The sequence below is a fragment of the Carettochelys insculpta genome, chromosome 1 (genome assembly GCF_033958435.1).
Source record: "Carettochelys insculpta isolate YL-2023 chromosome 1, ASM3395843v1, whole genome shotgun sequence".
Classification (NCBI taxonomy): domain Eukaryota; kingdom Metazoa; phylum Chordata; order Testudines; family Carettochelyidae; genus Carettochelys; species Carettochelys insculpta.
The window spans coordinates 332,326,363-332,340,376 of record NC_134137.1 but is presented as its reverse complement, the minus strand read 5'-3'; the positions used below and the strand labels follow the sequence as shown (position 1 = coordinate 332,340,376).

Sequence of the window (14,014 nt, the reverse complement as noted above, 5' to 3'; positions counted from 1 at the left end):
TGTGGAATCATCTCATTGGCTGCAGGAGTGAAGGCTAGCAGCACACTGACTGTGGCCTGTAGATTATAGATTCAGAAGGGACCATGAATGGTGTGATAAATTAACCTGGTACATGAGCAGTCGTGTCATTTATGAGAGATTTGTTTCTGGTGTCAGGTGCAGGTCATTCTTATACTTCATCAGCATCACAGGGAAATTTGGACAGGGCTAATCTCTAAATATAAATCTCCATGTCTTTGGAAGTTGATTCTTAGTGGCTGCTCACGTGAAGAGCTGCACTAACCATGGGTGAACACAACTCCCAAGGTGCTTCAGGAAGCCTGGCAATATGCTGTCATAGGTAGTAGCAGTTCCACCCCCAATGTCATTCAGAATTTTGTCTACCTTGGTGCTCATGAGTGGCTCTTCATATTGCCAAGTAGCAGCTCTCCAGTGGAATCTCTGCCATTCATCATGAATTTGTCTGACATACTTCTTGTATGGGGGCTTTGATGCTTACAGCAGATTGCTGGCAGCTTGGTTTGGTATGACAGGTGGATGGCTTTGGGGTTCTGAGACAATGAATCAAATTCCAGCATTTCCGGTTTGCATAAGATGTCTGAGATGTCTAGATTCTGAATCATCACTTCCCATCATGCCTGGCTAGTCATCCAGGCTATGTCTACACTAGCACATTACGTCAAAGTAGCCTATTTCGAAGTAAGAACATCGAAATAGGCTACTTCGATGATTATCGTCTACACGTCATCCAGGGCTGGCAACGTCGACGTTCAACATCGAAGTAGCAACGGGGAACGTCGAAAGGAGCCGCCCTGGAAGGAAATGCAGAGTGTCCACACACACAAGCCCCCTCTTTCGAAATAAGGGGCCAGGAAACACCGCGGACTGGGTCACAGAGCACACTAGCCCTTCCGGGGCAGCTGCAAGCCGCTCCTTTAAAGGGCCCCTCACAGACATACCCGGCCTGCACAGCACGAGGTCTGCAAAGAAGTAGCCGCTCTCTCGCAGACCAAGTCACAGAAGATATGGATGCCCAGCAGCAGCAGCAGGAAGCGGAGGCCCTCCAGGTAGTCATCCGGGGGGCAAGTACCCTGCTAGGTGTGCTGCCCGGGAGGCCGCCCAGTGGCTCCTGCCAGAGGAGCCCACCCCGGAGGCAGACGGGGACACCTCTGACCACCGGGCTCCCCTCTTCCTTCCTCACCGGCTGCTCCCCCGCCTCTGGAGCTACCCCACCAGCTCTGAGTGGTGGGAGCAGCTCGTCATGCGGGACTGGGACGACGATACGTGGCTCCGGAACTTCCGCATGCGCCGGCAGACCTTTCTTGAGCTCTGCCAGTGGCTCACCCCAGCACTGAGGCACCACGTCACCCGGATGCAGTGCGCCCTCCCCGTCGAGAGGAGGGTCGCAATAGGCATGTGGAAGCTAGCCACTCCAGACAGCTATCACTCCGTGGGACACCAGTTTGGAGTGGGAAAGGCTGCGGTCAGGGTCATCGTCATGGAAGTAAGGAGGCCTGGGCACACACCCACTGCGGGGCAGGAGGGCTGGGTGTGGGGCTGGAAAGGGACGGGTACCGGGGAGGGACAGGTTGGGCAAGTGGGGTACCCGGGGAGGTGTCTGGGAGGGGGGCCGGGGCACCCTGCACAGCCTCACGGGTGCCTGTGTTCCCTCCCAACAGGTGGTCCGTGAGCTTAACGCCATGTTGCTCCAGAGGGTCATCCTACTCGGGGACCTGGACGCAGCCGTCACTGGATTCGCCTCCATGGGGTTCCCCAACTGCTTCGGGGGCCTGGATGGGACCCACATCCCCATCTGCGCCCCGGACCAGAGCGAAGGAAGATACATAAACCGCAGGGGCTACTACTCCGTGGTCCTGCAGGCCATGGTGGACAGTCAGGGCCGCTTCCAGAACGTGTACATGGGTTGGCCCGGCTGCACACACGATGCCCATGTTTTTAGGAACTCGGGCCTGTGGCGCTGGCTGGAGGCGGGGACCTACATCCCCCAGAGGGAGATCCCTCTGGGGGACACCACTGTGCCCCTCTGCCTCGTGGCGGACGTGGCCGACCCCCTCCAGCCCTGGCTCATGCACCTGTACACCGGCCACCTCAACGCCAGCCAGGAGCAGTTCAATGCCCAGCTGAACCACACCCGCCAGGTGGTGGAGAGAACATTTGGCCATCTGAAGGGCTGCTGGAGGTGCCTCCTTGCCTGACTGGACGTCAGCCTCCAAAATATCCCCCAGGTTGTGGGTGCATGCTGCACACTCCACAACATCGTTGAAAGCAAGGGGGAGGCTTTCGTCCAAGGGTGGGCACTCGACGCCGGCATGGGCTTCCCCCAGCCGGCTGCCACACCTGGCCGCCAGGCCCACCATGAGGGGGTATGGGTCCGTGAGGCCCTGCAGGCCCACTTCGATCAGGGAGACCCCTGAGCACCTCCCTGGCCTTCCCCAGAAGACCCTCCCCCACACAGCCTGCAAAGCCCACACACTGCCCACCCCCAACAAGCACACGCCTCCAGCTTTTTGGAAATAAAACCTTTTTTTTTTTAAACTGGATAACTTGTGTGATTCAACAAAGAAACTGCAACTAATCTACAAAAAGGGGGACAACTATGTACATGGGCCAACAGCCAAGCCATCCGCCAGGCCCCCATCAGTCCGGGGTGGGGGTAGAGGGGCGCGAGCCCCGGTGGGTATGGCTCACAGTCCCCCCTCCCCATGTCCATGGTCCCCGGTGTGGCCGGCTGGGGGCTGGGAGGACTGGCAGGTAGGGCCAGGATGCCTCCACTGGCCAGTCTTCAGCCCCAGTGGGCTCTGTGGAGCTTGGCGGTGGGGCAGCGGGTGGGGCAGCAGCTGGCGAGGTGGGTGGAGCGGCAGGGAGGGTGGCCCGGGGGGCAGCGGGGGGCGGGAGCCGGGCGACGGCCTCCCACATCGACCCAGCTATGCCCCTGAAAACTCCCATAAAGTCCTCCCATACCGCCCACCACCGGGTGCACTCCTCCCGCTCAAAACAGAGCCTTTCCTCCGCCACCTCCGTCTACCGCCGGAGAGCTGCCGGGAGCTGAGGGTCTACCGGGGCCATCCCCAGAGTCCGGCGGTGGTGGGACCATCCCGCTGGCCTTGGGGGTGTCTCCGGGCACTGGCGGTGGCTGGGCTCTGGCTGGCTGTCGGGGACAACAGAGGGTGCCTGGCTGCCTGGGGTGTCAGATGCTGCAGCTGGAGAGAGGGAGAGAAGGAGGAGAAGGCTGTTAATACAGTGCCCTGGCCCGTGGCCCGTTCTCCCCACCCCCTCTTGGGTGCTGGGTCTCCGTCCCCGTCGGTGGGTTTGATGTCCCTGTTGGCTGTCGCCATGGCATTGTCCCCCCACCCCCAAGGTCAGGACTGAGTTCTGTCCATGGGTACTGGTGCTGACGGGCACTGATGGCCGTGCTGCCATCCTGGGACTGTACTGTGGCTGGGCATTCGCAGGTTGGGGTCCTCTGGGATTTTGTGAGGCTCCCAGTCGTGGCTGGTGCCCCCGCCCTGTGCCCCATGGGTGTGTGCTCTGTGAGGTACGTACCTGACCATCCATTGCCGCGGTTGGGGGAAGCCTGGTGGGTGGATGCCCGGCTAGTGCTCTGGGAGGGGAGGTTGATGAGGAGCGCCCCCCCCCGCTGCTGGATCCCTCCTCCACTGTGCCGAGCGGGGGCTCCTTGGGTGGGCCCCGGGGTGCGGGGCTGTCCTCTGGGCTGGACTCCGGCTCCGAGGCCTGCTGGGGCTCGTTGGCCGTGGCGTCAAGGGTGGCCGGGGGGGAGGAGGTGTCTCAGGGGCCCAGGATGGCCCCTGAGCTCCCTGTAATAGGGGCAAGTGGCGGGGGCAGCCCCAGACCGGCTGGCTGAGTCCGGGGCCTGGACATATCCCCGCCGCAGCTCCTTCACTTTACTCCGGACATGATCCGAAGTGCGGGCAGGGTGACCCCGGGTGGCCAAGCCCTCGGCCAGTCAGGTGAATGCTTCTGCGTTCCGTTGCTTGCTCCCCATCACGTGGAGCACCTCCTTGGAGCCCCAGCAGGTCTCGGAGCTCGGCCTCCGGCCAGGAGGGACCCCATGTCCTTTTGGCCCCCGGCTTGGCTACTGGGGGTGCCTGGGTCCCCTCAGGAAGGGAGCCCTGGAGGGGTTCGGGGGGCTGCCTTGAGGCCATGGATGAAGGCAGCGGGGATCGGGGCCTTTGAGAAGCGTGCAGGGCTAGCATGTGCCTGTGCTGCTGCCTGCACACTCTCAGCTTCCTGCCACAGGAAATCCGGGTCGGTGGTGCCTTTAAGGCTGCTGCGCAGTGACCATAGAGCTGGAGTGTCTTTCAACCCCTCAGCTGATGGCTGCCATGGAGGACCCCGCAATTTCCAAGTAGCGGGACGTTGAACGTCGATGTAGGGTGCTATTTCCATCCTCAGATGGGAATAGCGACTTCGACATCTCGCTGCCTAACATCGATTTCAACGTCGAGATAGCACCCGGCACGTGTGGACGCGATGGGTGCTATTTTGACGTTGTGCTGGCTACTTCGAAGTAGCCGGCTAGTGTAGACGCACCCCCAGTGACTCAAGTTATGTGGTCATCAGTATGTGGATCATCAGAGGATTCATACTGACTCAGCAATTCAACACTTTCAGCATCAAGGCATGTGGACCGGATGGCAGCTGTGCAGTATGGGTGCAGAGGCAGCTTCAGAGGTGGTTCTTTAACACTAAAGTCTTCATTGACCAGGAGGTGATATGGAGACAACGCTTTTTTTTAGAGCACTTCAACTTAATGTAAACTGGACCATTGTTTTCGTCATGCATCCTATGTATACCTGGTCATATTGGGTAAACTGATGATCCAGTCAGCTGGCTACATTCGAATCCCTTTCTGGGGCTGAATTTCAGTCCCTTATCAAAGGACATTCTTGGTTCAATACCATCCCCAACATTGGAGCCATGAGGCTAGTTCTTAAACACTCCGTGGAAGGACTTTCAAGAACTAAATGGAGCATTTTCAGCATCAGAGCTCATTAACGCACTGATAATGTGTGTCAGCTTGGGCCACATAGACTCTGTGTGTGTTTTGGTTGTAAATGTCATTGAAGACTGACTCTTAAGTGGGACAGGGTTCGGGGTTTACACAGAAGAGCAGCTCAAAAGATTGTCTCTCTTATCAACAGAAGTTGGTCCAAAAAGATATTGCCTCACTCACTCTGTCTCACTCCTGTACTTGGGACCAGCTTGGCTGCAACAGCACTATATGCAATCTTCTACAAAGGCTGATTTAAGTAGCATGGGTTGGGTTTAGGAGATTTAAGTCCATTGTGCTTCATGCCTTTTATTCTAAAACAAGTAGTGATGTCAAAGAGATACTGTGTGTTTTAAAATATGTGTGGATTATCCTTAAAATATAAAATACAAATGAATGAGTAGAAAATGAAGAAATGAATAGTCTGTCTGTTGAGCAGAGGAGTATAAAATTTAGGTAACCTGTCCCCCAGTACAGATTTTTAATTAAATAATATGTTAAATATGTGAAATGCACGAGATGTTGTTATCTCAATTGTTGTACTCATAAATTTTATTGTAGCTTTCTGTGTTTTCATATGTTACAAGAAATAATGAAGATTAATGTACCTGTCCATGCATTCATGAATTATAAGAAACAAAGCAGTAATTCAGGGTTGTGAGGTGTACAAAATATGACACAAATTCAATTATTAGAAGTGTTGCACTTTTTAAATAAAACTGTTAGACACACACGTTCTAGGAATCTGACCTTGTGGTTAAATCACGGGCTATGTTTACATACTGTAATATAAAGATTTTGCTTCCCATTTGTTCAAAGTCATTCTAAAAGAAGGAATATTAGTCATTAAGTCATAGAAAAACTAACATAGTAGAAAATGTTGAACTGATTGATTATGAACTCCCATGGGGTCTCTTAGCACTGTTTAGCAACTCATGTATAAACTTCTTTCTCTTGCATTTTAAAGAAATATGATACTTTTAATTTTCTGAAAATCTGAACTCCTGTTGGAGGTGCAGGGAAAGTATCAGCGCAAGAGCTATCTCTGCATGCAGCATGAGTTAGTTAAAATTGTAAGTGTTTTTTCTAATAGTGACTGAAATTTGCTTTAATAATTCCCTGTATTTTAATAATGTTAACAGGTATAGTAATGGTAAGTGTTTTACTTGCCTTTATGTCATTGGTATATTTTGTTTTAGGCATGAAAAGGATTTCTCAAAAAAAAAAAAAAAGAGAGAGAACAACAAAAACAAAATAATTAGTACTAATTTATGGCAAAGTACACAGAATGTCATCCCTTTCACTCAGTTACAGAATTTATTTTCTGGGTGGAAAGAAGTCTCTCTGATAGACCTGCTTGACAGGTGCTCAAAATGCATGCGAAACTTTCAGTCTGCCCTCTAGTTGGGATCATTTTACTCAGACCAATTTTTGTATACGAAATAAATGTATTTGCTTAAAATTAACTGGTTTATTTTTCTCTAAAAAGTTATTCCAGAATGATTAAAAATGATAGCAATTTACTCAATAAAAGTAGCTATAGTTTTGTTTTGTTCTCCTGCCTTTCCTTCTTCTCCCACTTTCATCAGAAAATTCTGATCTCTTTAAAGTATATTTCTAATAGAGATGCTGGAAGCTCCACAATTATATTTGAAGCAGTACAGAAATGTTAGACCAATATAAAATATTGCATATCACCAACTACATTCTGACCAGTAGAGGGAACCTAGTACATTAGCCCTGTGTCTACACGTGCCCCTTCCTTTAAAAAGGGGCATGTTAATGAGCGGGTTTGAAAAATGCTAATGAGGCGCTGCAATGAATATGCAGTGCCTCATTAGCATAATGGCGGCCGTGGCAATTCAAAAGTGCGGCTTTTCGAATTGCTTGCCGCCCATGGAGACAGGACCTTCCAAAAGGACGCCCCCCCATCCCAGTTTTTGAAAGCCCTTCTCCCTATCACCAAGAAGAAGGGCTTTCAAAAACTGGGGGCGGGGTGTCCTTTAGGAAGGTCCTGTCTCCACGGGTGGCACACGATTTGAAAAGCCGCACTTTCGAATCGCCGCAGCCGCCATTACGCTAATGAGGCATTGTGTATTCATAACCTAATATTTAAATTAGGTTTAGTGGATCTTGTAGAGAAAAGGTTTTGTTCTGGTCCTGAGCGGTTCCTGTGATAGAGAAATGGCAGCATTCGATCAGCATATTGTGATGTGTTGGATCACAGAAGTCCCCTGGGGATTGTCACCTGACGTGCCGATCAAGTCACTGAAACCATCTTCCTGCCCTCTGGAGCTCCCCACATGCCTGTCCTGCAGGGCCAGAAGCCATGGTTCCTCCCCCCAGCCCCAGCCAAGGCACAGAGTTGGGGTTACCATTCCCCCACAGAGCAACACAGACATTGAACCACCTCAGCTCCGAGAAGCTCAGCTCTGTGTTCATTGACAGCACCCAGGAGCCCAACTTCAAATGCATCCATCTTTCTCTATGTAAATGTTATCCATAGAAAAAGCTCATAAAGATGTTCCTCTTTATCAATTAAAGAGAGAGATGCACAGTGAATGGTTGCCCCCCCCCCGTAACAACTATTTACACTGGGCTTGATAATAAATAAATGTTTTATTAAGTATAAAAAGCAGGATTTCAGTGGTTGCAAGTGAAAACAAATCGATCAAATTAAGTTACTAAATTAAAATTAAAAATGCCAGGTAGTTCTAATACCTTAAGAAATTTGTCACATGCAAATTCTTATCCTAAACAATCGTTCTTATCTCGGGCCAGAGTTGATCTTTTCCTGACCTGGGCCCACCAATTTTGCTTTCACCCTTTCACTACAGTTCTTTGTTCCCAGGTCTCTTCATGTGTATGCTCTTAGAGTGGAGAGGTAATTCCAAAAAACATCTGAAGACAAAGACCTGATTAATTTCCATTCCATAAATGGGCATTCCCCACAGGCAGGAACTTTCTGTTCATTTCCCCACCACAACTCATCCCTGTGTAAAAATACAAATTTCAAGATGGATTCCAGTATTGGGTAGCATGGTCACAAGCTTTTCTAGGACCAACCATGGTTTGGGCTTACAGGACAAACAAGACCATTCAGAGGTAGTTGGTTTAAGAACTGAGCCATTAAGTTCCTAAAGTATTTCTAATGACCCTCAGTAGCACATTTGAGAATTACATAGTCACACTTCGTATTTCCAACTTCACTAACAAGAATGACACATGAACAAAAGTAGGATATACAGATTCAGTAGATTGTAACTTTAAAAATGTTATGTAACCTGTTTTGCATACATCGCCAAGTTATGCAAATTCATATTCATGAGCCAATTTTCATAAAGCATAGGAGTGCCCCATAACACACATGCTCCCATGTTTGTTCTGTATGTTGTTTCCCCCAATAGGCAGAAGTGAGCAGGGGTGGTTCTGCTACATGCAGACACTTTGGAGTCTCAGGTTGATTGCTTATGGATCATTGCTTGGAAAAAGTCTCACGAGGTAGCCATGTTAGTCCATATATTCGAAAAACAAAGCAGTCCTGTCACACCTGGAAGACTAACAAAATTATTTATTAGATTATGAGCTTTCGTGAGAAAGATCTGGGTTAGTCTTTAAGGTGCTACAGGACTGCTTTCTTTATTTTGTTTATAAAAAGTTCTTTAAAAGATCCAAGCTTTCTGATCCATGTGTGAAGCTCCTGGTTTTTGTTGTATGCTGCAATCAGAAAGAAGAGTTGTCGGATAAGGACATGTAGATTCTAAGGGGAAAAAAAGGTGATCTAAGCATTCTGATTGATGCTTTTGGAGACCTGAAGGCACCAGCTTTTCAATTTTATATTAACAGTAAGTGAAAGCTTTCTTCAGATTGGAGAGCCTCAGATCTTTCCAAGATCACTTAGGGAGTGTCCACACGGGCACAAATCTTCGAAATAGCCATGCTAATGACCATTTCGAAGATTACTAATGATGCACTGACTTGAATATTCAATGCCTCATTGGCATTAGGAAGCTTCTGGCCACGGTGCTTTGAAAGCCCCGCTTTCGAAAGTGCATGGTGTGGTGCGGCTACATGGGGGTCCTTTTTTGAAAGGACCCCGCATCTTTCGAAAAGGACCTCCATGTAGCCGCACTGAGCCACATGCCCAGCTTTTGAAGCGCCGCAGCCGGAAGCGTCCTAATGCTAATGAGGCACTGAATATTCAATTCAGCGCCTCATTAGTAATCTTTGCAATATGGCTATTTCAAAGATTTGTGCCCGTGTAGACACAGCCTTAGAGAAATCCAATACAAAAGGTATGCCAAGGCTAGAGCAGCACTGTTGGATACACTTCTACCTACACCTCCATCCACCACATTTTAGATTGGATACCTCACTTTCTCTGTGTTCAGCTTATTCACACTGGTCAGAATCCCCATGTATAAATCAGAAATTATTTTTTCATATCATCCTCTAATATACAAGCTGCAGAGCAGAAGTGTTTTGCACATACACATAAAATGGACCTCAGATTTCCAGTATTTGATCTTGTAAGGTCACTGGTTTCAGGTTTATCATTGTGCACAAAAGACCATAATGTTGTAAATTCATGTGCATAACAGGGAACATTTTAATATTTCCTTGGTGTAGGAAATAAGGGTGGCCTCCTATTGGTAAGTGTACGACACATGATAAAGAGGGAAGACAAAGATTAATGAAAATTAAACTGAGCATTGCCACAGTAGGAGTTTTTCAACTGTTCTGACTTACGAACTTGATTTTAATAGTTGCACTGTCCTAGATAGCTATTTTATGGGGAAATAGATAAGCTTCTCTTATATGGGAAGTAGTGCGTTTATAATTACACAGTACTATTACTTCGTTTCTTAATGTGCATATCTAATTATCTTGTTTTGTTTTATAGTGGTGATGAGTTCCTCACTTTTCTTCGGAAACTGAATAGACAGTGTGGTCACCTTACAACTGGTGTGCAAAATATCGTTAGCCAGTTACCCACAAGCTCTCACAAGGTAATCATTGAAGATGGATTTGAGAATGGGGGGAGCATTTTATTAGTTTAGTTTCTAATAAATGAGAAAATTATTAGTAATAATGTCCAGTGTGACTTCGTGTTCTCATACTATATATGTCATCTGTATAGCATTCTTGCCATTAGTTCAGTACTGTCAAATTCTACATTGTTACCACATTTTTAAAAATATCTAAAAATCAGTCAATTTAAAAAAAATCTGTTTTCTGCTTGCGCTGGTGGAGTTTAAATATTTAAATTTAAAGTCCCAGAAAGGTCAAGCAAAAGTTGAAACATAATAGTATATGACACTTCATGTACAAACTATATAATTGGAAACATAAGGGGTTGTATTTAAAAGAAATCTGTTTTGTGTGTTGATTTGATCACTATCTGTAATATTTATGTTTATTATTATTTATAATATTTATACATTTATAATATTTATAAGGTTAGATGGTCTATGTTGTTTTCTCTGCTTTGTTTACACCTTGGAAGAAGCCAAGAAATGTATGCTACTTGTTTAAATAGTCTATCTTCAGCTTGCATGATGTTTTCAGGAAGGTTACAGCCTTCAAGCCGTGTTGCTTGCCAGTTGACCTCTATGCAAAGTAAGCTGATACAATGCACAGTAAGAGACTAGCCGAGGTCTGAGCTTTGGATGCTGCCTATACCCTGGGTTGCATGACCACAGCACACACAGGCTCCAGCATCAGTATTCAGGATGCTGAGCAATGCAGTCACCTACCTGTCCCAGCCTGCCTCAGTGCTCAGGCAGCCGAGCAGCATGGTCACTGCTGCCCCAGTGCTCCAGCAGCCAGGCAGCGTGGTCCCCACCACCCACCACTTCCAAACTCTGCCCCTACACATACACAGAGGGGGGTTGCAATAGGACAGTACCTGTAAGAAATTTGAGTTACTTTAACCCTGCATATGAGGTAAGATGACTTTTTGCATAACGGGTTTGATCTGTTGAACTATGGCATATTATATAATTAACTTACATCACATACAGTCTCTTATTTCTTGCATTCACTACAGATTATGACTATTTTACAGAAATTGTTGTTCATGTTTTGATAGCAATTATTTAAAGATAACAATTTTTTCCAGTGTTTAAATAACTTTGTAAAACTTATAGGTAGTGCTGGAGTGGGGTCCACCTCATAGCTTCACTAAAGTTTGTGAGGACTTGGTTTGCAGTGTTGAAGATTTGAGCAAAGAAGTTAGCAATCTAAAGGACCTCATGCAAAAGGTGAATGTGTGTCTTGATGAATGTGGTAACAAAAATGCCATGTACAGAATTTGTTTATAAGGAATCTGTCTACACTGTCACATCAGCTGAGTGGTAGCACATTAGACTACCACAGAGAGGCTCTTTAAAAATGTAATTTGAACACTTAGGAGGGGAAGAAGTCTCAAGGGATATGAAGGCAGCAGGAAACTTGATTTGAGAAGTGGGATAACTGCTGCTTTACATCATACAGCATTGAATCCTCTTGACAATTCCAAAATAGTGCCCTCAGGATCTGTAGGAAGCTGTAGCCGTCCCTTTTGTCCTGAAAGGCAGAGAGAAGTGAAATCTTGGGGAAAGGAAAAGACTCAAAAAAAAAAAAAAAAGAGGGAATATCCTTAGTCTCCTTAAGAACTACTGCTATATAAATGTCATTCTGTGAACAGGTAATTAAGATATTGTATGGAAATGCTGACTCAAGAACATAATAGGGCTTTATGTGATGGAATAGGAGGCAATCCAGATATGTCTGTAGAGGTGTCAAAAGAAAAGGGTGGGAGAGGTCAATGCTAGATGTTAGCACTACATCGCTCACTCTCAAATCAACATAATGACAAGCTCTTGTCGGACAAGATCTTTTTAAGTAATAGGCTAGTAAAAGCAATGAGTGTTGAGATGCAGTAAATGGAGCATCAGTGTCAGAAAGGAATCTGTTGCTGAATGAAATCATGTGGAAGTCAAACCATGAATATAATACTGTTATTTTAATACTGTCTCTCATCGTTATGGTAAATGCAAATGAACGTTAACAGACTTCACTTTATAAAACATTTAGAACCAAATACATGAGAGTAGGTTTGGGACGGTCACAAAGAACTTTCTGGCAATTGTATGTCTGTATTTGTGTATATAGTAATTGAATGCGTGTGCAACTGACCAAGGGTATGTCTACACTGCAGTAAAAATGCACTGAGTCTTACAGCCTGGGTCAGCTGACTTGGATACATGGGACTTGGGCTCCAGGCCTATAAAAAATTGCAGTATACACATTCAGGTCTGGGTTCAAGCCTAAGCTCTGAGACTGAACATATACATTGCAATTTTATAGCCTGACAGCTCAAGAAAAACCCACAATCTTAAGTCAACTGACTGAGGCCAGCTGTAGCTTTGCTGTAGCACAGATCTTTTTACCACAGCTTGCCCATAAACTAAAGGGAAATTAGCGTTTCAAGTTAAAAAAATGGTATTACATGTGCATCAAGTTCAAGCATTCTCTCGCTAGAACTTTGGCTGTGCTTTTTTAAAACTTATGGCCCTTTTAATATTTAGAAAATGTTATTCATATTAAATTATAATCATTACAACACATAATCTGCTCAATTTGTATCATTCTTATTTTAATGCCTTTTAACATTTAAATATTTGTGCTTTGAATTTTATTGGCCATTACTGAATTGGAATAGGCAGTAATTCATAACCTGTTTACTAATATGGGCTGCATGTGCATAATATGTGTATTATCTGTATGGCCCTGAGATTGTCACATGGACCACAGCTGTGCGTTTCTTTGGGCTGCAGGTTGAGAAGCAGTGGCATAGAGAGTTCAGATGAAATAACCTGTAATGTGAAAATGTTTCTAAGAAGACATTTAAGTTAAAATTTGATTTTTAAAATCTGGTAAACATATTTACTACATAAAATTTTTATTTGAACTAATAGTTTTGACAGATCTCATTAAATACAGAGTTAACAGCTACAATATATAATTACAGTGTGAAAGTGTGCAAGTGGCTTTTAACCATGTTTATAATAATTAAATATTTTGAGGGCAAAACTGCCTTGTAAGGTGCATGGATGGTATGCTACAGTCATAGGATCTTGCCTATATGCTCACTAAAGCTCTGCTGTTACAGGGAAGTCACTGAAAGCCTCTTTTAGACTAAATATATTTTTACAAGTCGTGACTCTTGTGATTAAATAGCAAAGACCCTGATCAAATATTTGATACTGTTAGTGTGTTTATCACAGGGCTGATTTGCTGTTATAGTGGTTCAAGATGTTTTCTAGCAATTGTTAGTTTTGAATTGCCTTTAAGGAATTTTGTTTATTTATAAAAAGCTGCTGGTATTCATGCTTTCACTATTTTTATAGTAACTCTGTGAAAAAGATAAGATAAAGACACACGCCTACTCCCAGTGAAATCAGTGTAAGTTTTGCTATTCAACAGAAGCCAGATCATGCCCACACTTTACCTAGTGTAAAATATCATAAATACTTACATTTATGTATTGTCTGAAATTTATTAATGGGCTTAAGAAGTTCTCATACCCTGTTTGTTTGACTTATATTTTTACATGAACTCCAGCTTCAAAATGGACAGAAAAATGACCCCACTCGTGTGCGACCCTTGGGAAAAATACCTACCTGGAAAAATAGATTAATAAGAAAGGCAGCGGTAACTCTGTTTGGATTTGGATTTCTCTTTCTTATCACTAAATTAACTTTGAGAAAAGCCTGATTTTATGCATACTACTAACAAATTTTTGTTCTGAACTATGATTCAACATTATGGAGCCACAAACTAATTTGTTGTAAGAAAAGGTATTTAAAGTAACTCTTTAAATTCTTCATAGCATTATTTTCAGAGAGTTTAATTTTTGTAATGGTATAAATGCTTTAATTTCAAAACAAAATAAAGGTTACAAATTCAGTCCAACCAGTTACATTTATTTGTATTTAA

General features: G+C 45.3%; 1 protein-coding gene across 1 annotated transcript in view; it reads left to right on the top strand.

The window, feature by feature from the left end:
• Positions 1 to 13,792, top strand: part of ASZ1 (ankyrin repeat, SAM and basic leucine zipper domain containing 1) — a 104,922-nt gene extending 91,130 nt beyond the window's left edge. Inside the window, exons 11-13 of the mRNA XM_074984099.1 lie at positions 9,936 to 10,041; positions 11,182 to 11,295; positions 13,640 to 13,792. Coding sequence (XP_074840200.1) covers positions 9,936 to 10,041; positions 11,182 to 11,295; positions 13,640 to 13,792 — 373 coding nt within the window. The remainder of the gene's footprint in view (positions 1 to 9,935; positions 10,042 to 11,181; positions 11,296 to 13,639) is intronic.
• Positions 13,793 to 14,014: the final 222 nt, after the last annotated feature.